Source organism: Thyridium curvatum (assembly GCF_004353045.1).
Source record: "Thyridium curvatum strain D216 chromosome Unknown NODE_123_length_71033_cov_84.000903, whole genome shotgun sequence".
Lineage (NCBI taxonomy): Eukaryota > Fungi > Ascomycota > Sordariomycetes > Thyridiales > Thyridiaceae > Thyridium > Thyridium curvatum.
The window spans coordinates 1-26981 of NW_022156878.1; the positions used below are offsets into that span (position 1 = coordinate 1).

General features: G+C 57.0%; 9 protein-coding genes across 9 annotated transcripts; 4 read left to right on the plus strand and 5 right to left on the minus strand.

Moving 5' to 3' along the window:
• Window positions 1-115: 115 nt before the first annotated feature.
• On the minus strand, window positions 116-1364 carry E0L32_011886 (uncharacterized protein; the record flags this gene model as incomplete). The annotated part of the gene is made up of 3 exons (XM_031134665.1): window positions 116-763; window positions 816-1067; window positions 1137-1364. The coding sequence occupies 3 exons, from the start codon at window positions 1362-1364 to the stop codon at window positions 116-118; spliced, it is 1128 nt and encodes a 375-aa protein (XP_030999731.1).
• Window positions 1365-2435: 1071 nt separating this feature from the next.
• On the minus strand, window positions 2436-3629 carry E0L32_011887 (uncharacterized protein; the record flags this gene model as incomplete). The annotated part of the gene is made up of 1 exon (XM_031134666.1): window positions 2436-3629. The coding sequence occupies one exon, from the start codon at window positions 3627-3629 to the stop codon at window positions 2436-2438; it is 1194 nt and encodes a 397-aa protein (XP_030999732.1).
• Window positions 3630-4026: 397 nt separating this feature from the next.
• E0L32_011888 (uncharacterized protein) lies at window positions 4027-5709 on the minus strand (the record flags this gene model as incomplete). Its single annotated transcript, XM_031134667.1, has 5 exons — window positions 4027-4222; window positions 4279-4921; window positions 4975-5243; window positions 5297-5529; window positions 5599-5709. The coding sequence occupies 5 exons, from the start codon at window positions 5707-5709 to the stop codon at window positions 4027-4029; spliced, it is 1452 nt and encodes a 483-aa protein (XP_030999733.1).
• A 1290-nt stretch (window positions 5710-6999) lies between these two features.
• Window positions 7000-9258, plus strand: E0L32_011889 (uncharacterized protein; the record flags this gene model as incomplete). Its single annotated transcript, XM_031134668.1, has 4 exons — window positions 7000-7192; window positions 7242-7518; window positions 7570-8489; window positions 8546-9258. 4 exons carry the CDS (start codon window positions 7000-7002, stop codon window positions 9256-9258), a joined length of 2103 nt encoding a protein of 700 aa, XP_030999734.1.
• Window positions 9259-9315: 57 nt separating this feature from the next.
• On the minus strand, window positions 9316-10607 carry E0L32_011890 (uncharacterized protein; the record flags this gene model as incomplete). Its single annotated transcript, XM_031134670.1, has 4 exons — window positions 9316-9453; window positions 9509-9723; window positions 9776-10042; window positions 10109-10607. 4 exons carry the CDS (start codon window positions 10605-10607, stop codon window positions 9316-9318), a joined length of 1119 nt encoding a protein of 372 aa, XP_030999735.1.
• Window positions 10608-13200: 2593 nt separating this feature from the next.
• Window positions 13201-15669, plus strand: E0L32_011891 (uncharacterized protein; the record flags this gene model as incomplete). The annotated part of the gene is made up of 1 exon (XM_031134671.1): window positions 13201-15669. The coding sequence occupies one exon, from the start codon at window positions 13201-13203 to the stop codon at window positions 15667-15669; it is 2469 nt and encodes an 822-aa protein (XP_030999736.1).
• A 635-nt stretch (window positions 15670-16304) lies between these two features.
• On the plus strand, window positions 16305-18142 carry E0L32_011892 (uncharacterized protein; the record flags this gene model as incomplete). Its single annotated transcript, XM_031134672.1, has 4 exons — window positions 16305-16455; window positions 16556-16728; window positions 16826-17069; window positions 17145-18142. 4 exons carry the CDS (start codon window positions 16305-16307, stop codon window positions 18140-18142), a joined length of 1566 nt encoding a protein of 521 aa, XP_030999737.1.
• An 892-nt stretch (window positions 18143-19034) lies between these two features.
• Window positions 19035-20348, plus strand: E0L32_011893 (uncharacterized protein; the record flags this gene model as incomplete). Its single annotated transcript, XM_031134673.1, has 2 exons — window positions 19035-19413; window positions 19705-20348. The coding sequence occupies 2 exons, from the start codon at window positions 19035-19037 to the stop codon at window positions 20346-20348; spliced, it is 1023 nt and encodes a 340-aa protein (XP_030999738.1).
• Window positions 20349-21086: 738 nt separating this feature from the next.
• E0L32_011894 (uncharacterized protein) lies at window positions 21087-26955 on the minus strand (the record flags this gene model as incomplete). Its single annotated transcript, XM_031134674.1, has 12 exons — window positions 21087-22895; window positions 22979-23590; window positions 23654-23789; window positions 23861-23945; window positions 23997-24159; window positions 24211-24483; window positions 24543-24803; window positions 25349-25360; window positions 25545-25573; window positions 25635-25655; window positions 25889-26166; window positions 26249-26955. 12 exons carry the CDS (start codon window positions 26953-26955, stop codon window positions 21087-21089), a joined length of 4386 nt encoding a protein of 1461 aa, XP_030999739.1.
• Between the last annotated feature and the right edge of the window lie 26 nt (window positions 26956-26981).

Genomic DNA, 26981 nt, shown 5'->3' on the forward strand with positions numbered 1-26981 from the left:
AGCCTTGACGGGCTTGATTGATGGGCTACGGGCCAGTAGCCCTGATGGGCTTGATGGGCCAGTGGCCCTGACAGGCTTGATGGGCTTGATAGCCTTGACGGGCTTGATTGATGGGCTACGGGCCAGTGGCCCTGATGGGCTTGATGGGCTTGACAGCCTTGACGGGCTTGATTGACAGGCCATGGGCCAGTGGCCTTGATGGGCTTGATTGATGGGCCAGTGGCCTTGATGGCCTTGACGGCCTTGATTGACGGGCCACAGGCCAGTGGCCTTGATGGGCTTGATTGACGGGCCAGCCGCCTTGACGGGCTTGATTTTGACAGGCCTGATGGCCTTGATTTTGATACGGGTCAGTGGCCTTGACGGCCTTGATTTTGATACGGGCCAGCCGCCTTGACGGGCTCGATTTTGATACGGGCCAGCGGCCTTGACGGGCTCGATTTTGATACGGGCCAGCGGCCTTGACGGGCTCGATTTTGATACGGGTCAGTGGCCTTGACGGCCTTGATTCAGTGGCCTTGACGGGCTCGATTTTGATACGGGCCAGCCGCCTTGACGGGCTTGATTTCGACAGGCCAGTGGCCTTGATTTTGATACGGGTCAGTGGCCTTGACGGCCTTGATTCAGTGGCCTTGACGGGCTCGATTTTGATACGGGCCAGCCGCCTTGACGGGCTTGATTTTGACGGGCCAGTGGCCCTGACGGGCTTGATTTCGACGGGCCTGACGGGCTTGATTTGATACGGGCCAGCCGCCTTGACGGGCTTGATTCAGTGGCCTTGACGGGCTTGATTTTGACGGGCTCGATTTTGATACGGGCCAGCCGCCTTGATGGGCTTGGTTTTGACGGGCTTGGTGGGCTTGATTTTGATACAGGCCAGTGGCCTTGACAGGCTTGATTTTGACGGGCTTGATTTGATACGGGCCAGTGGCCTGGACGGGCTCGATTTTGATATGGGCCAGTGGCCTTGACGGGCTTGACGGGGTTGATAGGCCAGTGGCCTTGACGGGCTTGATTTTGACGGGCCTGACGGGCTTGATTTGATACGGGCCAGCCGCCTTGACGGGCTTGATTCAGTGGCCTTGACGGGCTTGATTTTGACGGGCCTGATTTTGATACAGGCCAGTGGCCTGGACCGGCTTGACGGGCTTGATTTGATACAGGCCAGCCGCCTTGACGGGCTTGATTTTGACGGGCCTTGACGGGCTTGATTTAGTGGTCTTGACGGGCTCGATTTTGATATGGGCCAGCCGGCTGGACGGGCTTGATTTTGACAGGCCAGTGGCCTTGATGGGCTTGATTTTGACGGGCTCGATTTTGATACAGGCCAGTGGCCTGGACGGGCTTGACGGGCTTGATTTCATACGGGCCAGCCGCCTTGACGGGCTTGATTTTGACGGGCTTGACGGGCTTGATTTTGACGGGCCAGTGGCCTTGACGGGCTTGATTTTGACGGGCCTGACGGGCTTGATTTCGACGGGCCTGACGGGCTTGATTTTGACGGGCCAGTGGCCTTGACGGGGTTGATTTTGACAGGCCTGACGGTCTCGATTTTGACAGGCCTGATAGGCTTGATTTTAACAGGCCTTGACAGGCTTGATAAGGTAGATATGATAGACTTAGTAGGTTTAACAGCTTGATAGACTTATTCCAGTAGTCCTAATAGACTTGATTCTACAGTGGCTTTTAGCCCTAACAGGCTTGATTTTAATAGCAGTCCTTAGCCTGAACAGACTTGATTTAGTGGCCTGTATTAATACCTTATATATTAGGTATCTAATTTCTTACCTACCTAGGTACATCACAGGCAGTCTAAGGCCGCGTTGCGGGCAGTCCCTCTAGTTACTTTCAACTAGATGACCTGTATGGGCAGTGTGGCATAGTATCGTTAGCCTTAGTTGCAGGATTGTTCACAGAAAAGTGGATTAATATCTCATATGATGAAAGAAGAGAGCCATATCGGTGATTAGGGCCCATTTTCCAGATTCATGCAGGACTTGAAAGAACCAATGGACCAAACACGAAAGACAACTTGGACATCTAAAATAGCATTTCCAGTCCGGTCTTTAACAGTCTATATCTCAGATTGTATGTGAACTAGCTAAGTTGCAGGCACCTCATGGCACCACTCGTTGTTTCATACCTATTGTTGGGCAATCTGCGTCGAATATTTCATATATAGAAAGTTAACGACGGCAGGATAAAACCGCATGTATATACAAAGTTCCTTTTACTGCAGTGAGCAACCGGTAGGTGTTAGCATACACTTTCAACTGGAGCCTCGCTCAAAACATAATCTGTTCTATGTTTAAGACTTGACACAGGACGGTTCCCGCGGTTTGGGGATGCGCATAGCTTGGATGCCGAATCATCGAGTCGACGAAAGGATCGAAAGACAAATAAGATACGTATTTGAGGTGCAGAATTTCATGTACTCAAGTGTTGTCCTCCCCCATTCCATCTTCTAATCCCTTAACCAACGCAATAGCCCTGCGCGCAGCAGCACCCTCCCGACCCAACGAAGCCTCCTCCGCAAAACTGACACGCCCCTTCCACCACTGAAGCCAGCCCTCCGCCTCCGCCCTCGCCCCACTCTCGGCACGGAGCAGGCCGGCCGAGACGTCGATCAAGCTCGGACCACCGTGCCGGCCGCGCCAAAAGATCGTGGCGCCGCAGTGGACGCAGAAGTTGCGGGTCACGCCGGGGCTAGACGCATAGGATCCCAGATTGCCTGTCCTTTGGCTATGGAGCGGGTCGGAAAAGAATGTGGCGAGGGGTTGGAAGTCCTCTGTCGACGAGACGTCGGTGGCTGTGTCAGCAGCAGGAGGAGCAGCACAGCGGATCCGGATGTTGCCCTCGGGTATGAACGCCCACGACTGGATCTCGAAGCCGGACACCAGGCGGCACGTCTGACAGGCGCAAGTACCCGCCAGATAGCCAGTCGCGTTGGCGATGTCTACCGGCTCCGTATGGTCGGTTGTGCTGCGGGGACACAGCCACCACTTCACGTCGGAGGGGTTGGCGGGGGAGGCGTCGCGATAGGCGACCATGAGGTCTGGGAAGTGGCTGTGCGGCAGGAGAGACGACGCGTCGGGTCGACTTATGAGGAGCGACACGGCTTTGCAGGCGCAGCTTGCAGGGAGAATGTCCGTGGCGGAAGGAGTTCGGGCTTGAGTCTCAGGCGATGACGGCATAGGCATGTCTGATGAGAGTTCTACGCCATCGATGGCCTTGAGGAATGGCGCCAGGCCCCCATCACCCGCGTCTGCTACATTTCGGTGCTGCACGAACCGTGCGCCAAACTCATCGGGCTCCGAGACGATTGTGCCTGTCGCGACGGACCAACCGGTGTCTCGTTGGATGAAGACGTGGCAGCCGCATCGGGTACAGAAGTAGCGTACGCTCTGGCCAGAGGGACTGGACCAGGCTCGCAGCCCGTCCAGACCAGGTTCGAGCCCCGCCGGCAGCGGTAGGTAAGAGGCGAAGAGCTGGCCAGTAGAGTGCCGGCAGGTGGCGCAGTGGCAGATGGTAAGCTCCGTGAGAGGAACTCCGTCAGTGCTTTGAGGAAGTCGGAGATCAAGGGTCTGAGATGCAGCCCCGCAATGGCAGGTCAACTTGATAGATGGCATCTTCCTGAATCCATCAATTCACAGCGGGGAGCACTTGGCAGTCGAGGGCGTTGAGCGACTTCGTTCTCAATGCCGGAAACTTGTTGTAATTATCATGGAGGTGCCATCTAGCGTCCAGAACATCGTAAGCCGGCACAATAGAGCACAACACACGATTAAGCGCACCAATTACCGTCACTTGTATTCCTACAACCCAGAATCGGAGACATTCCAGCGTCAAATTGAAGCAACATTCGATATACTCCCCAAGAATTTTCGAGCGCATCTAGGCTAGAAATAGATCTGATCCCAGGCCACCAGAACGTTGCCTGCCTGCACGACATAAATGCAAGCAAATGCGGGAGTGGCATGGAGAAGCTTTACCACCGTGTCTCCACGGGAGTGGGTGACACTCTATCTAAGTGAAGTAGCGAAAATTCCTGTTGTAGTCTCCCTGCTCCGAAACGTCGACTTCCATGTCGGGGTCCACAGGTCCATACAGCGCATCCTTGCGTTTGTTCTCCCGAACCAGGGCAAAGTGCATGATCAGGGCCAAGATGACAATGAGACCGCTCATGCCACACCCGATGGCACATCCAATAGTAAAGTACGGTCTGCGACAATGTTAGCTTTCATCCAGTGTAAAGAGCGGGAGAGGAGTCCAACGTACGCATCCTCCTTGGGAAACACGGTACTGCTGATGAGCGACGAGCACTGGCCGATAATGAGCGAGATGGCGAGGCCAGCTCCCTTCTTGGAGTCTCCTCCCTGGTTGTTCAGCAGCCAGGTGATGTTCATCGCGAGGGCCGGGAAGATCCCGCACGCCGCGAGCCACACACCGGCGTACCTGGGCCCCGTCTGGCTCATGTCGCGGACCCCGGCGAGCAGGCCATAGCCCACGGTACCCACGGCGCTGAACCCGGCCACGATGAAGCCGCGGCTGCCGTACCTGTCCGAGACGAAGGCGGCGGCGATGCACAGCAGGAAGGCGACGAAGTAGGCGGGAGCCGTCAGGCCCTGGGCCGTGATCGAGTCGTAGCCCATGTTGTGCACGATGGTGGGCAGGAAGTTGGACAGGGCGGCGAAGGAGAAGTTGGCGCAGAAGTGCATGATGGCGTGGACGTAGTTCTTGTAGTCAATCATGCCGGCGACGATCTGCTTCCAGCTGACGGCCTGCTTGGAGGTGTTGTCTCGGACCTGCAGACGCTCGACGGCATAGGTCTTTTCCTCTTCGGTTAGGAAATTGGCGGTGGCAGGTGAGTCGATGAGGAAGAAGTACACGATTGGAGCGAAGAGGATAGTTGGCGCGCCCTCTGAAAGGAATAGTTAGCATTGCGTCTCAGTGAGAAGTCCTTTCGGATCTTACCAATGATGAACAGGAGTCTCCATGGCTCCAGGGATCCGCGGATGTGAGTAATTCCGTATGCCAGACTCGAGGCGAAGGTGTTTGCTAGTGGTGACATGCCGAGTAGGATGGACATCCGGAGTCCGAGCTCTTCTCTCTTGTAGATGCAAGAAAGGAAGTAGGGAGCACCAGCTCCAAAGGTAGCCTCGAAGATGCCGAGAAAGACGCGGGTGACGACCAGGTCAGTCATGTGTCTAGCTGCACCAGAGCTCATGGCCGCCGCTCCCCACCTACGCATCGTTAGTGCCAAGCTTTGCTCTGTGTTCTCATCGACACGACCTACCCGAGACACAAAACAGCGACGTAGATGTGGGCAGGGAAGATCTTCCAGAACATGGTCGTCCATTCGAAGAGGATGTAGGCGATGTAAAACGAGTTGAGCACCCAGGCCCACTGAGAAGAACTGAGGCCCAGGGAGTCCTGGGCTCCGGCGGTCTTTGCGTTGCCGATGTTGCCACGGTCCAGGTACGATAGGACATAGAGGCAGCAGACGATGGGCAAGACACGGAAGTCAAACTAGATGCAATTGATTAGTTGACTGGCGCTGTCTGGGCATCAACGATGAATGGACGAAGGAGTGCGCACCATGCGTCTGACACGTCGGTCTGCGTCCACTGGCACCGGTACGCGATGGCGTCCCTCCATGGACACCTTGGTATTCTCGACATCCATGACGTCGGGGTTTGCAGTGCTCATTTTGGATCAAATTACGATGACACGAGAGCAGTCCTCGCGAACGTGGGCAGAAGCATCACACAACAACTTCAGCATGGAGACCCAGCCGGGTGGTGGATTCCATGAATTATATATCTTCCAGAGGAGATGGAAAGCAATTATCCAATAAAATTTGATCGCGAAGCATTCAATTGGCCCGAAAGAGATCGTCCAGACTTGGCAAGTCCTAACGCTTGCCAGCTTTCCCCACGGGGCAAGGGATGCAGGGTTTGGCGGTCAGGTATTTGACGGGATCTCTCAGAGAGATGAGGAGGCCAGGGTCGCTCTGAACTCTAATGGAATTAATGGACGAATGATTGAGTGAGGAATCTCGCGGCACCTCAAGGAGCGGCGTGTGCCGTCGGGAAATTCACGGAGTTCCTAGGCAACTTGCGGGATCCTCTGGAATCTTGGCAGCGCAACACTAGCTTGCCAAGTCAAAAGCCTCCGAGAACGGTCAAAGTCTTGGAAAGCTTTTCTCAAACCCCGACGTCGTGGCGACCAATTTGCCGATTCTCGAAATACGAACCATGCTGTCTGATTCTGAACTCAAGTTCTCATGTTCATCATCACTCTTACCGTCATATCCCGCCATATTCCATCTGAGATCGATTGCACGTCTTCATATAAATACAACCCGCCACTCGTGATACAACCAACAACAACATTGGCCGGTTTGAACGTTTATATTGAGCAACAAAAGGCTACAAATGCAACTGTGCGAGTTAGTAGGGACAATACTTACCCTCTGAACTCCCTTCTGGCTTAAAGGTCGTAGGCCACTCCGGTTGGTATTTGTGATCAATCATTTACTCTTCTTCGTAGCGTCTTCATCGTAGAGCTTGAAACCCTGACATAGGGCTCTTCGGCATCCTCCTGATATGGCTAGCCAGTATATGTGATGTGAGGCATCGGGAAATCGCCTCCTTCGGAAATCGTGTCGGTATGTGGAAAATTGGGGCAACTCTTGGCTCAGTTGGCCGCACTGTCTAGTGCCGACTCCACAAAGTTTCCCCTCTCATCGATCCAATGATGGACTACAATACTGAAATGCATTGTTGGGCGATGGCACACGATGGGCTCTGTGCCTCGTCATAATCGAAGCAGCCGGTCTAGGCCGACCCCGGACCGGGTATCAGCAAGTCGTTCCCGCGACTATGTGCGCATCTTCAAAGCTTGTGATACGTGCAAGAGGAAGAAGACGAGGTGCATCTTGGATGAACCTGACGAGCCGCAGAGCGCTTGTAGAAAATGCAAACGGGAACGCAGACCATGCTCTCTAACCAAGGCCGCATCGCCGGGAGGATCATCCAAGGAGAGTGTCAGTCGCAGAGATGGCAATGCTGGGTGCAATCAGGCGGAGTCGACGGCATGGGACCTACCGGCCTCAGCTTCGGAAACCCATTCAGATCTCCTTGCCTCTGCAAGAACACGACCGACCTCGATGCGGCCTTCCCCACAACAGGTACAGCACGGCCGAATACCTGACTTCAGATCCATGGCAGCGCACACAGACACTGAGGAAGCTGAGAATGAGAATGTTGTCATTGCTTCGATCTCCAACGCCGGTGATACCTTGAAGGTGTTGCAACGCCCGTCGGGACATCAGGCGGGAGGTGGAGATGCCGCGGATGTGATGAAGTCTCCTGGGGTAGATCGCTCAAGGGCTATTGGTCCTCTGACTTCAGCACTGTCCGATCCGAGCAGTGAATTGCTCCGTCTATGGAATAGTCTACGATTCGTCCGTATGGGGTGGCTGACAGCGCGGGAGGCAGTCACGTACATTGACCTGTAAGTACGACTTCTATCCTCTTTGCGACTTCGATTAAGCTAATCCTGCAGCTTCTTCAAAAACCTCTCTCCCCTCTCCCCTATTCTCGACGATCTGTATAGCCACCATAAGAACCACTACACTCTCCTGACACAGGAGCCTCTGCTCTGCTGCACCATCTTGATGATATCGGCCCGTTTTCACTGCCTCCAAGGCACATCAAGCTGGTCAAGAAGCGTGGCCCTTCATGACCGTCTGTGGGAGCACTGCCAGCACCTGGTGACTAGGATCATCTTTGGTCAGGAGAAGAAGTCCAAGGCCAAAACTCGCACATTCGGATCGATACAAGCCCTGATGCTCATTACTGAATGGGCACCTAGAGCTGTCTACTTCCCGCCCAAGTCGGACGGCTGGGACTCGGACCTGTTGTTTCAGTTCCCAGATGAGAGGGATCAGCCAGGTGGAAACGAAGCCGACGTCATTCAGGATATACACGGAAGCTGGTTCAGGGATGTGGTCGCCCCGGCAAAGATGATCGACCGCATGTCGTGGATGCTCCTGGGCTGTGCCGTGACCCTCGGTCACGAGATCGGCCTGTTTGGTGCGATGAAGTCCAAGACAACAGATAGCAGTATCAGCACACAGCAAGAGCAGCAGCGGCGCATGGCGTCCGTTCGCCTGCGCAAAGTGATCTTCATCGCAGACGAGCAGTTTTCGAGTCGACTGGGGTCCTCGTCGCTCATCCCTCCTAGCTTGAGCTCTTCTGCTTTCGAGCCCTTGCCCGAGGAGTCGTGCCTCGAACTGGAACAGAAGCGAAAGTTTGTGAATGGTCAGCTCAAGCTTGCCGAGTTTGCCAGGTCCATGTCAAAGGCCCTGTTTTCTTCCACGGCCGCTACCCGAGAGCTAATCCAAAGTTACGAATACGTGAATAGCGTTCAGGACTTGCAACAACAGCTTGTGGCTTGGCGGGTAACCTATCTGGACGAGAAAGGTGAGTGGAACCTGACTCTTCTTTAGACCTGTTCACTGATAATCTTTGACCTATAGTTCTTTCACGACAGGCATATGAGCTGTTAGCAATTGAGTACTTTTACAACGTCATGTTTCTCAACAGCCTGGGGATGCGGGCAGTGGTTGACCGGTCTTCCTCCAGCGCCCCCAACCGAAACAGTGGGGTTTGGATACAGAACTTCGGCACCACCGCGGACCTACAGTTCATCAACGAGGTGATCGAGGCAGCATGCCAGATCATCCACATTGCGGTGCGCCTTGCCGACAATGGGACGCTGCAGTACTGCCCGACTCGTGTCACAATACGCATCATTGCCGCATCCGTCTTCCTCCTCAAAGCCCTCGGGCTTGGCGTCGAGAGGAGAAAGTTCGAAACTACGTTGAACCAGCTGCAATATGGAATTGACGCTCTCCATAGAGGTACATGGGACGACTTGGAACTCGCGGCACGCTATGCCACCGTGCTGGATGGTCACGTCAAACATTACAAAGAGAACTTTGCCACCCAGACTCTGCGGCAAGAAGCGTCCTTCGCCGAACTAGTCTCTGATGCGAACCTCGATGAGGGCATGATGAATCCAAACGACGAGGTCAATCTTGCTGACATGCAAAGCTTTCGGAATTCTCAAAACTGGTTTTCCATACCGCTTGATCCGTTCGGACCGGGAACAGACGAGGACGTTGGACCGGCTGGGCCTGAGGATGGGAACTGGGGCCTGTTATGGAATTTCCCTTTATTTCCAGAGTAATGTAGGCATCAAGAATATATGGACCTAAAAGGAAAGAGCCGTAGCACCACCAAGTAGTCACCTTCTGCCATTGAGATCCTCACTTGCGCCCGGCGTATTGTCCACAGTCCTGCTCCCAATAGCCTTGGTGTTTGAGTTCGCCCCTAATGCACCGTTCTGCCCATTTGTAGTGAAAGCATACCGTTTTTCAAGTTCCTAAAAACAGGCCAATCAGTTGCAAGAATTATTGCACAAAGACTCAATGACATACCCAGTACATGTTGAAGCCTACCCCTTCACAGACTTCTTCTGCAGATAGGATCATGGGCGGCGGCCCGACTGGAAGACTGGCCTTCAGAGCTCGTAACGTGTCCCGGATACTCTTCAACTTGGCTGCAACGAGAGTGAATGGATAGGCAACAGCACTAAAGCCTATGTCTGCTAGCTCTGACGCAGACAGGTTCTCGGTCAAACCCCCTTCAATGACTAGGAACGGTTAGATTTCCAGCGGTAGAGGCGAGCAGGGTGAATGACTCACTGTTAGCTAGCATCGGCATCTTGACCTCCTCTACAGCTCGCCTCATCGCGTCCCGGTCAGGCAGGGCCTCGATGAAGATGCCATCGGCTCCTATCCTCGCAAACTCCTTCGCCCTATACATCGCCTCGTCCCATCCGAGGATGAGTGAGTCCGTGCGGGCCAAGATGAAAATGTCTAGCCCGTTGTCTCTAGCATCGCATGCCGCTTGGATCCGCGCAAACGCCTCCTCACGAGGCACAACCGTCTTCCCACGCGTATGGCCACAACCTATTGTTTTCGTTCTCAGATCAACATACCGCGCATCTCATCAAGCATGGAAACAAAGAGACCCACGCTTCGGCCAAGTCTGGTCCTCAATCATCACCCCCGCCGCGCCGGCCAGCGCGAAGCTCTCCACCGTCCTCCGGACGTTCATCGGGCCCCCGTACCCGGTGTCGCCGTCCGCCACTATGGGCACCGACGTCTGCCGCGCCGTCTCCTGCAGCTTGTCGCACATCTCCTGCATGGCGACGTAGCCCGTGTCCGGCAGGCCGTGCGAACTGGCGACGGCGTACCCGGACAGGAAGAGCAGCGGGAAGCCGGCCTCCTCGACGAGCCGGGACGACAGCGCGTCGTAGGAGCAAGGGAAGGCGAGGATCTTGGCTGCGTCGGCGTGGGCCTCGAGCATCATGGAGCGCAGGCGCGAGGCCTGCGCCGAGGGCAGGCGGCCGCGGACGTTGGGGAATGTGATTGTGGTGCTGCGGGTGCCGTCGGCGCGGGGCTCTGCTTCTATCCTCTTGCCGCTCTCGAAGGAGAAGGGGTAGGGGACTTCGTTGGTGGTACGGGGGTCCATGATCCCTCGTCGCTCGGTGATGAGGTTAATCTGGTAGGTGATCCTCGAAGAAGGTAGGTCCGCGATGGATAGACAGTGCGTTGCTGTCTAATGGCTGTAAGTGCACGAACTATATAGTACAATGATGACTACAACATGTGCGTGTAAGCATCTACCGTTGCTCGTGTCCTCTGCGTTTCCGTCATAGGAAAACCTTATATATATATATATATATAACTTCCCGCCACTTTCCTGGATATGCCGCGATTTCCCCGCACTTGACAGCAATGGTATTTGTGTCGAACACCGAGCATTCCGGAGTGATGGGTAGGAACAATTAAAAAAAAAAAACACTGAATGCTGACTTATACTAACTATACTTGGGCCAAGGTTCATAGCGAGACTGTCACCAGCATATCTGCGCAAAGACTCGATTAACCTGAGCTTCGTGCCCAATAGCCCCATCAAATCAACTAGGTAGTCCTTCACTCGGCTCTAGCGTGCGAGCGATGAAGCGGACGTCTTGGACCCTTCTGTTTCCAAGGAAAAGCAGGCGTTTTACAATGAACCGGCACGGTATTTCTTGTAGCTCTCAAAGCTGGAGTTTCATCTCATCTCTGTTGCATGATTTGATGAAAGTGGCAACGACTTCACCTTTTTGCTGCCAAGGTAGGACCACTCTTCTCAAGAATGAACCCGTTTACTAAAGCAAAGTCGCTACGAAAAGCAAGACTTGTATAACAGCCGAAAAAGTTGAACCTTGCGGGGGTGAAGATGCATTTTCCACATCTTGTGTTTCGATGCATTGGTCTGAAATTCTTTCGACTGCCAGAGCCTAGCTCTGTTGGGGCTTCCCCCGGTATTGGCTTTGCAAACGAGGAGCGATCTGCTCAGTCTTCACTCTTGTGATCCTAGATTATGACGACGTCCCTTTCAAGGCCAATGAAGATTAGTTTGGGTTGTGTGAAGTCAGCTTCTGCGGGGCGGTGCTTTCCAATAGCCAATGAGGCAAAGGTCAAATTGATGCGTCGCAATTCTTTTCAATTGATCTGGGTGGCGAACCAATCCGCCAGCGACGTTTGAGCCGTGATTCGAGGCAACACCCCGGTCTACCTATCTAATGCGAGCCTGTCCAATCCCCTAGTCGGAGTCGGAGGAGCCCACCTAATCTGGGGCGATGACGCTCGCAGTGGTAACATCTAGTAGATGAGAATTTGCAGATAGCGGGTGACTGAGAATTCGACTATACATAGCCTGGGCAGTTTGTACTTGGTCCGCCGCGAAAACTTGACTACGGTCTATGGAGAATGCGGAACAGGAGGGAAGGGAGACAACGTCACAGAGAGACTTGGACGAATCATTTCGGAGACTAGACTGGGGAGATGACCGCACGGCGGATCCGGTCAGACTATCGCCTAGCGGCCGATTTTGGCTCAGCTGTGCGGCTAGGAAAAGCTGGGCGTGAAGTACGGTCTATTGGAGAAGCTTGAATCAGAGATGGTTTGGAGAAGGCGAGATATCCCCGAGCGTGAATGGTGGAAAGGAGGATCGACGTCTTGAGGGGCGAGGGTAAGCGGACCATGCAGCCGTTGACTGAAATGAAGCAACACGAGGAGCGTGGCTGGTTGGCTGGAGCTCTAGATGAAACGGGACATCTCTTATCCCAAGTCATGCTGTGAATGGAACCTGGTCGAGAAACCCAAAGACTCCAGCATCTATGAGTATCCAGTTTGAACTGTAGAACAACGCTCTGAAGAGCGCGACTCGGCGTGATCAAGCAATCCAGAAAGGAGCTTGGCACATCTGATCTGATGCATGAAGCAGAAGGTCCTCCTCTCTTGGCCTTGACAACCAAGCCTCTGACCTAGTTACCTACCATTCTGGACATCTAGCCCCAACTACCGAGAATAGTAGCCATCCTGGGGTCGAGCCGGGGGACCCGAGGAGGAATGCGGGCCCGTCGCTTGTTTCCTCCAGATCCGGGATTTGATTTCGAGCCGAAAAAACGCTTCCGATGGATTTCGGATGCGCTCGCGAGTTGCCGGCATGTGAAAGCTGGGAGGCCAATCAGGGGTGTGGTAAAAAGCCGCCCTGAGGGTCGACCCGGCGCGCTGGGCCAATTGGCATCAAGCATCCGGGGGTTGCAGTTCCAGCTGGCCACCCACACACACACACATCAGGCATTTTTGGAGCAGGCTACGGCTGGGAGGGCTGGTTCGTTCAGTGGTTGTGGAGTTGTCTTGGCGCCCGTGTCCCCGCGAAAGAGGCTCCAGCGCTGTTGCCGTGACTGCAGTTGCTCCAGTTGCTCCAGTTGCTCCAGATCTGTCAATCCCTTTCGTGCGGGGTATGGAGGCGTCGTCTCCCCAAGAGCCACCACCAGCGCCAAATGTCCCAAACAGCCCAATCCGGGCTAGCAGAGACAGAGTTAGCCAGAGTTAGCCGGCTCGTGACGAGGGGGATGCGTTCAGGGAAAAGCAAAAGTCACCCGGTGCCAGTCCATCTGTCGATGGGCAGGAAACCGAGGAGACTCGTTCCCACCAGACCCGTGTCATGAGCAAGACAGATCGAGAAGCACCATCACAGACTGAAGTAAAACAAACCCCATCTAACTATCATGGCCCCGCGGACAACAAAGTCTTCGGAGCGCCGTCGCTGTCCCCAGGCCTGCCGCACCTGCAAGCGCAGAAAGGAGCGCTGCGACGGCCAGCAGCCTTGCAACCGCTGCATCGCACGCGGCGTCGCCTACGGGTGTGTCTTCTCGCGGCCTCTGCCCCAGACGCAGCAGGCCCCGGCCCCATTATCATCATCAGCATCGCAGGTGCAGGCTCCGTCCCCGGCCGCATATTCGCAGCCCTGCCGCTCGATTGACATCGACGGCTTCCGTCCCACCGAGGGCGCCGCGTCCGCACAGACCAGTGCCTCGGCGCCAGTATATCACCACAGCCCGTCCCTGGACTCGGTGCTCGCCGCGTCGCCCGCTTCCGTACCCCGGCACCTCTCCCGCCTCATCCAGGCCGACAGGGCCGACAAGGGGAGGAGTCTCTTCTTCCTCGGCGACTCGGCCAACGTCTGCTTTCTGCAAGTCATCCGCCGGCTCTTCAGGCAGTCGGTCGGCTTCTGCGCCTTCACCGACGACCCCCTGCAGCATGTCTTTGTCGAGGCTGAGCCCAACGACGACGCCACCAACTGGATCGTGTCGACCATCCGGAGCCCGCTCCGAGCCCCGTCGCTGACCGAGGCGACCCATTATCTGACCTGGTATCTTCGCTCCACCGACTGTCTGCTGAGCCACCTGTTCGACTATACGCAGCTGAGGGAGTCCATGTTCAGGTGGCTAGAGCAGGAATCGTTGTCGTCGTCATCGTCGTCGAGGGGATCGCCTCGGAGCGACGGCGCCGGCCTGGACGGCCGCTCCGACAGAGGGCACGACGAGAAGGGCTGCGGCATCGACGCCGGCGACGTGGAGCAAAAGGCCATCTTCTACCTCGTCCTGGCCATCGGCGCGCAGACGGCGCCCGACGGCGACGACAGCGCGGCCGAGGTCTACTTCAACTACGCGCGCTACCTGCTGCTGTCGCGCGCGGCCGTGTCGGCCAGCATCCCCATCATCCAGGCCTACAGCATGATCACCATGTTCCTGCTCGGCCAGTCGCGCCGCAACGAGGCCTTCATCCAGCTCGGCAACGCCGTGCGCGCCGCCTACGCGCTCGGCATCCACCGCGGCGACATCAACGCCGTCTACCCGCCCGACGAGTACTCGACGCGCGAGCGCCTCTGGCGCGTCCTGCGCATCCTCGACATCTACCTCAGCGCCAGCATGGGCCGGCCCCGGTCGACGGCCGAGACGCGCGACACCAAGGCCGAGGACGCGGCCCGCTACTCGGCCTGCCTCGACCTGTGCTCCATCTTCGAGGCCATCCTGACCGAGGTCTACTCCAAGTGCCCCGTCTCCACCGCCACCATCGACCAGATCGGCCGCCGGTACCGCCTCTGGACCGCGCGCTTCGCCCAGGGCCTCGCCGCCGACAACCTCCAGCTCGGCGAGCACGTCGAGGCCGACAACCTGCGCACGCCCAACATCGGGCTCGTCAACCTCAAGGGCGCCTACCACTGGTCCGTCATGCTGCTCACCCGGCCCTTCCTCGTCGAGCACATCACCGCGCACATCTCCCGCTCCAGTCCCGCGGATAGGGGTAGTAGCAGCAGCAGCTCGGAACAGCCGCCGCCTCCGCCTCCTCCTCCTCCTCCTCCCTCCCAGACCAACGAGGTGCTGACCTACGCGTGCATCAACTCGGCCGTGCAGTCGCTCGTCCTGCACCGCCACCTCCTCGCCGCGACAAAGGTGCCGCGGCGGCAGCCCTACGTCGTCAACGTCACCTTCGTCGCCACCATGGTCGTCGGGCTCGCGCAGCTCGGCGACTTCGACCGCCTCTTCCCGCTCGACAAGAGCCTCGTCCTCGGCCAGCGCCTGCTCGACAAGTTCGGCCGCTACGACCCCGTCGCCCGGCGGTACGCCGCCATCGCCGCCGACCTCCAGGCCGCCTGCGACGCCTCGGTCGAGTGCCGCGCCCGCTTCAACCGCGAGCGCCACAGCCTGCTCATCGACAGCTTCTTCGGCACCGTCGAGGGCGGCGCCGGCGACGAGGGCCTTCCCTCGTCGGTGATTTTCGGCCCGGATCTGCCTCCCCCCCCTCCTCCTCCTCCTCCTCCTCCTGCACCCGCTGCTGCCAACTCGCCGGGCCCGGGCGCCATGTTCCAGCCCATCTCGCCGCAGACTACGGTCGGGCAGGCTGACGAGGAGTACGCGGCCGCCATGCACATGCCCCAGTACTACGCGGGGATGAACCCCACCCCGCCGTGCACGGACAAGGGATCCCAGCGCCAGGGCGCCACCGGCTCGGGGGCCATGGAGCTGCAGCAGCAGCAGGACCTGGAGGACATGGGCATGGGTGGCGGCGGCAGGAATCAGATGTTTGGGGGCCTGCCGGACACGATCCTCTCGCTGTCTCCACGGATGATTGACTTTGACTCGAGTAACATAGACCTTCAGTTGTTTCCGCTCATGGACGGATCCATGCTATGAGCATTACCTGTACTTAATACAATACCCCCCCTTTTGTTTTGAGAGATTGTTATTATGGTCCAGGGCAGTAATGTCATCTCTTTGGAAGTTGTACGTGCTTCTTCGTTTGTTAGTAGCGTCACCGTCTCACCACAGGGCGAAAGCTGGCCAAGCGTGGCGAAGAATGCTGATCGAGTAGGCATGCAGCGTTGGTTAGTCTCGACGCGAAGAAACATAGTTTCGGGTTTCGGGTTAGCTGGACAGCTTCCGAAAAGGGCTTCCGAATAAGTTCTCACTAGTGTCGCGATGGCCGGCAGATCATGTCTCTTAGCCTCCTCGCCTCCGCATCTTGGTCAACCCCATGGTTGAGACGCCGCACCCCATATCTCCTCCCCCGCAGGTCTCATTTCCCACTCCTTGCCGTCTGGGGGTCTAGCCTTGTGGGGAGGGCCTGGAGCCGGGTTGCTAGGGAAGCTCGTTCGGAAGGCGTCTTTCGGATGCATCGCTGAGGCTGAGTTGCGCCAATGCAAGCCGAGACGATAGTCGACCTCTAGAACTAGTATAAAGTGTGCGAAATGGCTTCGAAAGGGCAGACCTGGCAGACTCCTGTGTAGTCTTTGGGTGGACAAGACCTGACTGATCTGACGCCGCTCACCATGTCTCCCACATTAGCTTTCCTGCAAGAGAAGGCCCGCGCGCTGGGGCCGTTCTACATCTGTGCCTCTGTTGTTTCGCTTTTTCTCGTTTGGGCGCTGGTTTCACACTTCACATCTCCTCTGAGAAGGTTTCCGGGGCCGTTCTGGGCAAGTAAGTGCCGATGCCAACCTATAAACCCATCTGTTTGATTGCTTTCGATGTCTTTGCCCCTATGCTGACGGGGTGATCTTGATTCGTTCTCGTCGTACAGAATGGACAAATCTCTGGAGGATGTACCAATTATACAAACAGGACTACCAGTTTACCATCGAGAAGCTTCACAAGAAATACGGACCCGTCGTGCAAATTGGGCCCAACACATTGGACTTGGACTACCCGGAGCTCATCAAGACACTGTATGGCACTGACGGGAAATACAAAAAGGTTGGTCCTTGGAGAGGCCCTTGCCATCTCACATTGCATTGCAGACTACTCGTTGGTGGATCTAGTATACTGATACAATGACGAAACAACAAAACAGACCGAGTTCTACCACAACAGCAGCGCCATCGTCGACGGAAAGATCACCTACCATCTCTTCAGCCAGACAGACCAGGCCGAGCACGCCCGGATGAAGCGGCCTGTGGTCAAGTACTACTCCATGAGCAATGTCCTATCCCTAGAGGGTCGTGTGGACGAGGTTCTTCAGGACTTCTGCGGCCACCTCGAGAAGCGCTTCATCAAGGGTGGCAAAGACTGCAACTTGGGAGAGTGGATTGCGTTTTGTGAGTAGTTTTCTTTTTTGAGAGCGACAAGAATCAAGAGAGAGAGAGAGAGACAAAAACTAATAGCAACAATAGATGCCTGGGACTTTATCAGCTCGGCGACGTTCAGCAAGCGCTTCGGGTACATGGAGTCGGCCTACGACCACGACGGGACCATCCACATCGCCGACCTGGTGGCCGACTACCTGGGCATGGTGGGCCAGATGCCCTTCCTCGACTACCTGCTGGACAAGAACCCGATCAAGCGGATCGGCCCGCCGAACCTACAGAACGTGACGCGCATCTCGTTTGGCAAGATGGTCGACCGGCTCAAGCAGCAGGCGGCGGGCCTGCTGGACGAGAAGCCGGTCGAGGAGCGCGACTTCCTGGACCACTTTGTCGAGGCCAAGGTCAAGAACCCGGACGTGGTGGACGAGAAGCTCATCCTGGGCTACCTGCAGGTCAACATGCTGGCGGGCGCCGACACGACGGCCATCACGCTGCGCGCCCTCTTCCACTTCCTCATGACCAACCCGGCGGCGCTGCGGCGGCTCGAGGACGAGGTGCTGGCGGCGGGCTTCGACCGGGCCGGCGTGGTGCCCTACAGCGCGGCGCGCACGCTGCCCTTCCTCGACGGCGCCGTGCGCGAGGCCATGCGCCTGCACCCGGGCGTGGGCATGCTGCTCGAGCGCTACGTGCCCGAGGGCGGGCTGTCGCTGCCGGCGGGCGGCGGCTTCGTGCCGGCGGGCACGGGCGTCGGGATCAACCCGTACGTCATGGGGCGCAACAGGTCGGTCTGGGGCGCCGACGCGGACGAGTTCCGGCCCGAGCGGTGGCTGGCGCGCGAGGGCGAGCCCGAGGCCGACTACCAGCAGCGGCTGCGGCGGATGAACGCGGCGGACCTGACGTTTGGCGGCGGGTCGCGCATCTGCATCGGGCGCAACGTGGCGACGCTCGAGATCTACAAGGTCGCGGCCACGCTGGTCAACCGGTACCGCATCCTGCCGCCGGCGGTGCCGAGCAAGTTTGTCATTGTGTCGTCGTGGTTCCCGCGGCAGACGGGGCTGACGTGCCGGCTGGAGAAGCGCGAGTAGGATGGACGGGAACGGGGATGGATGGATGGATGGATGGATGGATGGATGGATGGATGGATGGCCTGGTTTCAGTGACGGATCGTCAGGAGAGGAGGGGCCTTGTTCTTTTTTTTTCCTCCTCTGATCATCCCATGTGTTTGTCATCGATGGGTTTCGTCTCTTCCTATCATCGCACGCCTTTCATCTCGGTTGATGATGCATGCAGATTGTCGCGTCTTGTACCTACCTCGATCGGTTCAAATCCCAATTGCCTCTTTACACTGCTCATGGTTTATGGCTAGTGGTCTGTCATGTACAAGTAACTACCTAGGTACGTAACTACTCATAGCTGGAGGTGGTCAACTATTCCGACTACTCCGTCAGGCAATTAACAATTAAGGGGTTTCAATCAATCCCGTCCCTGACGATCTCAGCCCTACGGCAATTACTTGTAACTCTAGGTAGCTAGCGTGACTGTGTGCGCGTATAGGTACTTGTAGTTAGGGAACGGGGCGTTTTGTTGGGGGTGCATGTGCGCGCCGCTCCACCGCAATTCCCCCCCAAATCCCAGGGGGTTCGGGTTCCGCCGCGGGCGTCATAATAGGGGGCTCAGCGCCAGGGCTGCTCAGCCACCACTCCAATTACGTGGAATGGAATGTCTCGCTCTCGCTCCCAGCGTTGCCGTGAAATTTCCCCGTCCGTCCTCCTTTGCCCAACGGCCTAGATCTATGTATGATCTTTTGCCTGCTGCAACCCTGTGTTTCATGAAACCTGCAGGTGCTGTGCTGGCAAGCAGCCGTTGATGCGACCGACCATCCATCCATCTGCCTCGTCTCTTTGACTCCTCTTCACACGCACGCACGCGATCTCAAACACACACATACATCATCCCATCCTCGCCTCCAAACCATCCATGGCGGTCCTCAAGACGGCGGCAGCGCGGGCGGCCAAGCTCACGCCCAGCAAGCCCTTGCTGCGGCACCAGGAGGACGTGCGGCCCCTCGTCTGCACGGCGCTGTTCTTCGCCGTCTTCGTGTACGCCTGGCACAGCTTCGCGTCGCCCTGGAGCGGCGGCCTGCTGTCGTGGGCGACCTGGCTCGCGCTGTTCCAGCTGTCCTTCATGGGCGCCGTGGCGACGCACAACGCCGTCCACCTGCCCGTCTTCTTCGACAAGAGCCTCAACAGCTTCTACCAGGTCTGCCTGTCGCTGCAGTACGGCGGCTCCGTGTCCGTCTTCGTGCCGGGCCACAACCTGTCGCACCACAAGTACCCGCAGCAGGCCAGAGACGTCAGTGAGTGCCAGAAACAAAAAGAAACGACAAACAGACAAAAAATCTTACATTAGTCTAATCTCTCCTCCGAGCTACCCGGCCCGCACCCACCCCTGTCGTACCATTTGACACCCACACCTCCTCCACCTCCGCCCACACCCACACCACACACCACACACCACACCACACCACCATCCCCCTTCCCTTCCCTTCCCTTTGCTGCATTCAATCTTGATCCGCAGATGCCGAGATGATGGAGAACCAGACCCTGGGCTAACCACCTTGGGCTTCGGCCCTCCCCTTATCAATCAGTGCGCACCACCAAAGTCCGGTACAGCTGGAACCTGCTGAATGGCCTCCTGTTCTTCTGGCACGTGGTGCTCTCGGGCAACAGGGACGACAAGCTCTACTTTGCCGCGCAGGCCCGCCTCGGCCGCCCCATCGCCCGCCAGCGCCGGCTCGAGGAGGCCGCCGTCTTCGGCGCCGCCGCCGTGCTGCTGCTGCTCGACTGGCGCCGCTGGGCCTGGTACGCCCTGCTGCCGCAGTTCTACGCAAAGTACTGCATCCTGTCGCTCAACCTGCTGCAGCACGACGGCTGCGACATCACCTCCAAGTACAACTTTGCCCGCAACTTCACCGACCCTGTCCTCAACTACCTGTGCTTCAACAACGGCTACCACACCGTGCACCACCTCTACCCGGGCCTGCACTGGTCCGTGCTGCCGCGCAAGCACCGCGAGCTCGTGGGCCCGCACATCGCCCCCAGCCTCGAGGACCCCAGCATCCTCGGCTACATGTGGCGCAGCTTCGTCTGGCCCGGCCTGCGCCTCGACTACCGCGGCCGCCCGCTCGTCATCACCAAGGAGGAGACCGAGATGCGCGACGAGCCCTGGTTCTACGACGACAAGGAGACCTACTCCAAGACAACCGAGTACCTGCCCGACGGGATGGAGTAGGAAGTCAGCAGCGGCTCGAACTCTTGGTAGGTGCGGAGGTTTATCGGTAAAACCCCTAGTAATCCGATCGGGCTTGCTGGGATTTCTAGTATTGAGATCATCATCAGGTGGAAGAGTTGGGGGGGGGGGAGGATCGCTGGCATATTTTCGGCGCAAAAGATTTGGGCGCATAGATTCGGGACATAGATTCGGGACATAGATTCGATCTTGTCATCACTCACTAGGCCTCGGGAAAACCTTGCATTTGCGTCGACCTTTGCGCTGGTGTTGAAACCGTGGTGGGCTGGGCTAGACGTGGCGTTTGTCAACTCTCTGTTAGATTATGCAAAGTGTAATAATAATATGTGGGAATTCGCTGGGAGAATGTTTCTGGTACATTTGTCACTCAGCCTGGCTCACTATGTAGTTAGTAATTAGATGTTCAACATCTATACAGCACGTCCATTGGGGATGATTTGACTGTTTGCGTTCAACATTGCAGGTTAGCGTCAGCATTGGAGGAACGTGAATAATAGTCTCATAATTTCCTTGCGACTGTAAAGTTGAAGTATTGTCTTTGAAAGACAGATATTACATTTGTCTAATTCATATTATATACACATAACAGTTGAACATGTACATCGTTCTAGCGATCTATTTGCTTGCATGATTTCCTTATTCTCCCGTTGCCCGCAAGAAAGAGGAAGAAAACAACAAAAGCCCGGATCAAACTAGCCAAGAAAAAAAAACAAATATTCTCTACCAGGTAAACTTCATCAGCGCCGGGTTCAGCAGCACCGGCAGGCAGAAGTGGCTGAAGACGACGCAGGCGAGCGGGAAGATGGCGATGACCTGCGTGATGCGCCACAGGTACGGGAACGCAAAGACGCCGCAGACCATGAGCGCGATCATGGCGAAGCAGAAGATGAAGACGAACTTGAACCGCCGCGCGATCATGGGCATCTCGATGAAGAAGGACGTGTCGGTCGCCTCCTTGGACGTCGCGCCCCACGTCATGCTGATCGAGAACATGTGGCACAGCAGCGCCTGGCAGACGTGCATCGAGATGCCGCCGAGGAAGATGAACAGCAAGGGAACCCACCGGAAGCACGTCCAGATCTGGTGCGCGAGGTTGGCGCCCTCGCCGCGGTAGCGCACGATGGCGAGCGCGAGGTTGCCCGCGCCCGAGAAGACGACCACGAGCGCGACCCAGACGCGCCAGCTGTCCATGTAGTAGTGGTCCAGGTGGCCGTTGAGCCAGCCGATGAGGAAGTAGTTGAGCAGCGTGCCGAACCACGTGTACCCGATGGCGTAGTAGGTGCCGATGTAGGCCAGGATCGTCACCTTGGAGCCCAGCGGCATGTTGGAGAAGATGAAGCGCTTGAAGAGCGGCGTGAAGATGCCGCGCCGCGGCCAGTACTTGACCGGGTGGAAGAGCAGCTCGTTGCAGCCGTAGGCGTACTTCTCCCACCGCGCGAGCTCGTCGTAGACGGTCAGCGAGACGCCCTCCTTGAAGTCCTCGCCGCAGTAGGCGCCCAGCCGGATGTGGTAGCCCATCGTCTGCAGGCGCAGCGAGATGTCAAAGTCCTCCGAGACGTGGGATTCCGACCAGAACTTCTCGTAGGGGGTCGTGGAGTTGGGGTCCCTGTCGCCGGGCTTCAGGTAGCCCTCGTCGTCCTGCTTGACGATGCCGTCGTCGACGAAGCTGACCTCCTGCAGCGCCGACCAGCGGAGGAAGGCGTTGTGGCCGACGAAAGGCGAGACATCACCGTTGGCGACGGCGAAGCGGATGGCGGTATAGACCAGCTCGGTGAAGAAGGTGATGCCCGTCTCGAAGAAGCTGGTGGTGACGTTCATGACGCCCGAGGAGAACTGGATGATGGCGACCTGCGGCGACTCCTCCATCTCGCTGACCGCGTCGATCATGCACTCCACGGGCACGCGGGTATCCGAGTCGATGATGAGGATGTAGTCGCCGACGCGGATGTCGCCGTCCGCCCAGGCCCGGCCCTCCTCCTCCTCGAGCACCTCGGCCAGGCAGCGCTGGTACGCCTCCTCCTCGTCGACCGAGGTCCACACGCCCGTGCCGGTGCGGTCGATGTCGACCAGCTTGTCCTCGACCTTGAGGCTGATGCCGAGCGCGTAGTTCATGTTGGAGGCCTTCTTGAACTTGCCGCGCCGCAGGAACTTCTGCAGGCCCTCGCCGCCGGGGTTGTGCTTGGGCCGCGCCACCCAGCCGATGTTGTGCGCGACGTAGAAGGCGCGCCGCTCCGCCGCCTCCTCGGGCGAGAGCAGCTGCATGCCGTCGTCGTTCATAAAGATGTTGGCCGTGCCGCCGTGGGACTCGTAGTCGCGGATCGCGGCCTCGAGGGACTCCACGGTCGGCACGATGACGGCCTCCAGGCCCTCCTTGTAGACGGGGCACTGGACGGTGACGTGCGGGAGCGGGCCGTCCTTGATGTTGAGACGCTTTACGGGATGAGCAGAGTAGAACTTGGAGTTGCGCCTCAACTGGCTGACGGGGCCAATCAGCTGGGCGATGGTGTTGATGAGAGATTGGCAGAAGAACTAATAGCAGCCCGCAGAGGTCAGCATTTGCTTCGTAAGGAGAAAGACTCGTCTACAAGTCTGCGGGTTGACCGGGTACTTACCAAACTGACGAAGAACTGCAGAGGCGCAGTCACCAGCAGGAACAGACGCCAGTAGTTGCCATCCGTCGCAATCTCCTGGGCCACTTCGCCGCAGGACAGGCCGATCAGAGTCAGGTTCAGAGCGACCGTCAGCGCCACAGTGCAAGCATTGATAAGCGGCGTGGGCCGCCTCTTGACGCTGCCGACTTCCACATCGGGGTCGAGCTGGCCCGTGCTGGTATCGTCGGTGATGGAGACGGGGTCCGTCGTCGCCGTGCCGGTCTCGTCGTAGAGGTCCCTCTTCTCGTCAATGCGCTGCAGGTGGTCGAGGTGGTGCGGGTGCCGCGTCGTCGAGTCGGTCGACTCGGACATGGTCCGCAGCTTCTCGACCAGCATGCTGATGTTGTCCTGCAGCACGCTGTTGACCATGTCGCCCAGGTACGTCCTCAGTGAGGCGAGGCCCGCGCGGCTGTGGTTGAGCGTGCTCCAGGGCGCGCGCGCGAAGAAGGCCGTCTCGCTGGCGTTGCGCTGCTCGAGGTCGTAGCCGTCCCGCCGCTCCTGGGTCGACCTGTTCTTGACGGCGAACCATCCTTTCTCCAGGCGGTGATCCTTGTTGCGGCAGATCTTGAGGACCTGTGGGGGTGGGTTAGTCGGTGTGAAAAGCATGGGTTGAGCGAGTTCATGGCGAAAACTTACCCTCTTCTCATCGCCACGCTGGACAAGATCGCACTTGGTGAGCACACCGACAGTCCGATGACCTTCAGGGTCAACAGCGCGGGCGAACTCGAGTGCCTCTTGGTTGCCAATCTGGTTGGTAGCATCGACCGTAGTTCTGGGAAATGTTAGTCCTTGGCTCTTTGCTTGGAGGGCTATAAGCGTTTGTGTGGAGTAGGGCAAACGCACAATATGATTGTGTGGGGCTCCTTGATGTATTCCATCACCAAGCTCCTGATGGCCTCAATCTCATGAGCATCATGCAGCGAAGAATCTGGATGTTTTGTTAGCCAGGTATAATCAGAACCAGATGGAAATTACATACTGTGCATGAGACCAGGAAAGTCCACGACACTCAGACCATGAACATCGGGTCCAGACACCTCGACGACGAGAACGTTGTCTGAGAGTACTCGCTCGGTCTCGGCTTCTGATTCATCATCGCGAGACTCTGGGTCTGCGATGGTGATATCCATATGATCTGCAGCCTGAGGTATTGTTAGCTAGTGTGAGACAGAGTGATCAAGTGTGCGACTTACATCTTGCAGTATGTTGACGAAGTCATCTCCAGTGAGGGGTCCGGCCTGGTCCACCTCGAATCGCTCCAAATGCTGGACGGCAGCTGCAAATTGGCTGTCGAGCGCTCCAGGTCGGATATATGCCTTGACGCTGGACTTTCCCCCTTGTGTACGTTTGAAATGTGCGTGGATGGCGAAGTTTGTGAGTGGCCGACTTGCTGCCGGAAACGACAGTCCGGTGAGAGCTTCGAATAGCGAGGTCTTTCCGCTGGATTTATCTCCGATGAGGGCGATCTGCACAAGAGATAAGGACATGAGTACTACATATGCCAGCTGTTACCACTCTGACATACCTTTGGCAAGATAGTCGACTCTTTGACTGTCAGCTCGTGTAATCTGTTGAAGAGGTCGTGGGGGTTGAGCTGCGGCGGTGGTGCGTAGCCTCCAGGGCTGGGCGGTGCTCTTGGCGATCTCTGTCCATGCTCCCTGACAATACTTCCCCCTGCGTGCGGTGTCCTCGGCCTCGGTGTCTTCACGACCGGAGTCTTGGGGCCGGGCGGCTCGCTGCCCATTGCTGCGTCGTCGTCGTCGTCGTCGTCGTCGTCGCTGGCAAGCTATGGAAATGAAAAGACCATTGCGGTGTTGTGATGGCGAAGCAGGGTCGTGAGAAAAGAGTGTAGGTGTATAGCGCACAGCTGGCTCTCCAATGGAGGGAATATGCGATAGGGCTTCTAGGGTGTCATGGAATCAACTTTGCCGCCCGCGCGCCCCGTCTCCGAGTCAAGCCCGTGAGCCCGTCCCATGAGATAATGAAAAAGCGCCACGTTCGCCATCGTGCCAAACTCTGACCCCGCTGTGCCGTCAACGTTTTTCTCTCGCAAGAAAGCTAGCAACAGTTGCCTAGGGCCCCGATGCAGTCCAAGGTGAGCTGAGCGGGGGTGACAGGAGGGTGTGACGATGCCAGGCTAGCCTAGATGACTCGAGGCCCTCGAGCCGTCTGCTCCGGTTGCAGAGCTAGAACGAGGCCGACAGATGTTTGTAAGACATTCCAATGGAGCGGTTCCTGCATCGGCAAGAGATATACGGCGGAGAGCGTTGACAAGGGCTCGGATGGGGAGGCTCCCTACGAACGATCTCGCATACCTACCTACCTACTTACAGACTCGAGTGACTGTGGGTCAAGTTGTGGGAACAAAAGTGTGGCACCAAGCCGCTTAAAGAGCTTGACTCGCCCGCATCGGTGTATACAGCAAGTGGCCGACTAGGCCGCATTGGGAGTTGTAAGACATGCCATGAATCTGGCCCTCCCAATCGGGCCACATTCCTGAATGAGGTTACCACAGCGACAAACGAACGATTCCCCCTGGGCGGAGTAGTCGGATGTCTTTTGCAATTGAGATAGATAGGCAATGCAGGTACGAAGACTGAAGGTTTGACGAGCATACCCACGTGGATCTTGAAGGCCTCTGAATGGCAGCAGAAGTGTTGGCAATTCATGGAGATGAAGATGATGCAAATTATCAAGAATTGTTGTCTAATTAGAAATATTCAATTGGAAGTCTAAGTGATTTATTCGGGGTATTCAATAATATGAGTCTTTCCAAACGCCAAAAGAGTGAGAAACGCTAATTATGAATAAAATGCATGATGAACACTCAAACCCAATCACATGGTCAAAGAGCCATTGCCGCCATGATACCAAGTCCCAAAAAGCTGAAGAAACTAGGGCTTGACACAATGTCGGCTGCAGACTTTTTAGTAACCAGCGGTGGTACCGTATAAGTCGGCGTTGGAGGGCCAGCAGTTGTGTTGGACGCAATCGTGACGTTGTCCGGCTTGATGCCGGTCGCTTTGCCTCCCAAATACCAGCTTCCAATGTCGGTCAGCTTGCCAAAGGAGTTCAAAAAGGCAACGTTAATACCGACGTTGGACGTAGATGACCGGAAGGCACCAAAGTATGAGTAGTGGGTGACGTTGCTAATAGATAAAAGAACCAGTCAGTAATCAGTCCGACACGGCAACAAAAGATCTTGCAAGCCCAAGATCAATCTACACATACTCATTATTGTCCAGCCATGTCACTGACGTCTGGAAGAACTCCTGCGTGTCGGCCAGGCTCGCATCGTTGAGCGCAAACTCGGTGACCCAGATCTTCTTGTTCGGGTAGATGGCCAGCACGTCGTAGATGTGGCTCACCATGCCGTCGAAGCTGCCGTACCAATGGATCGGGATGAAGTCAAAGGTGCAACCCCCGTCGCACGCCTTCTCAAAGGCGGCGAGCCAGGTGAATCCCGCGGCGCCGCCCGTCACTCCCGGCGCCCCGAGGTGCACGCCGAGCTTGCGCAGGGGCTCGAGCTGCTTCTTCCAGTACTTCGCCGCGTCCGATGGGTCGATGTTGCTGCCGCCCGTCGTGCCCGTGTTGTCGGGCTCGTTGAAGCCCATGACGTAGGTGATGTTGTCGCCGCGCACGATCTGCGCCGTCACGTTCTCGAGGAAGGACGTGTCGGTGAAGCTCGGCGGCGCGCCCCAGAGCATGGGCACGAACTCGAGCTGCGTCTTGTTGATGTACTCCGGGCTCGGGTAGGGCTTGTAATTGTAGTACCACGTCATGTCCGACCCCTTCTGGATCCATATCGCGTTGTCCTCGGGGAATTTTGGGTTGGGGATGTAGACCAGCCCGCGCTTGGGCGACGTGTGAAATGTCGCGTTGACTGCTGCCGCCGACAGCAGGGGCAGCAGGCCGACGAGGAAGAATATGCACAGCATTGCGTTGCTGTGTGTGTGTGTGGTGT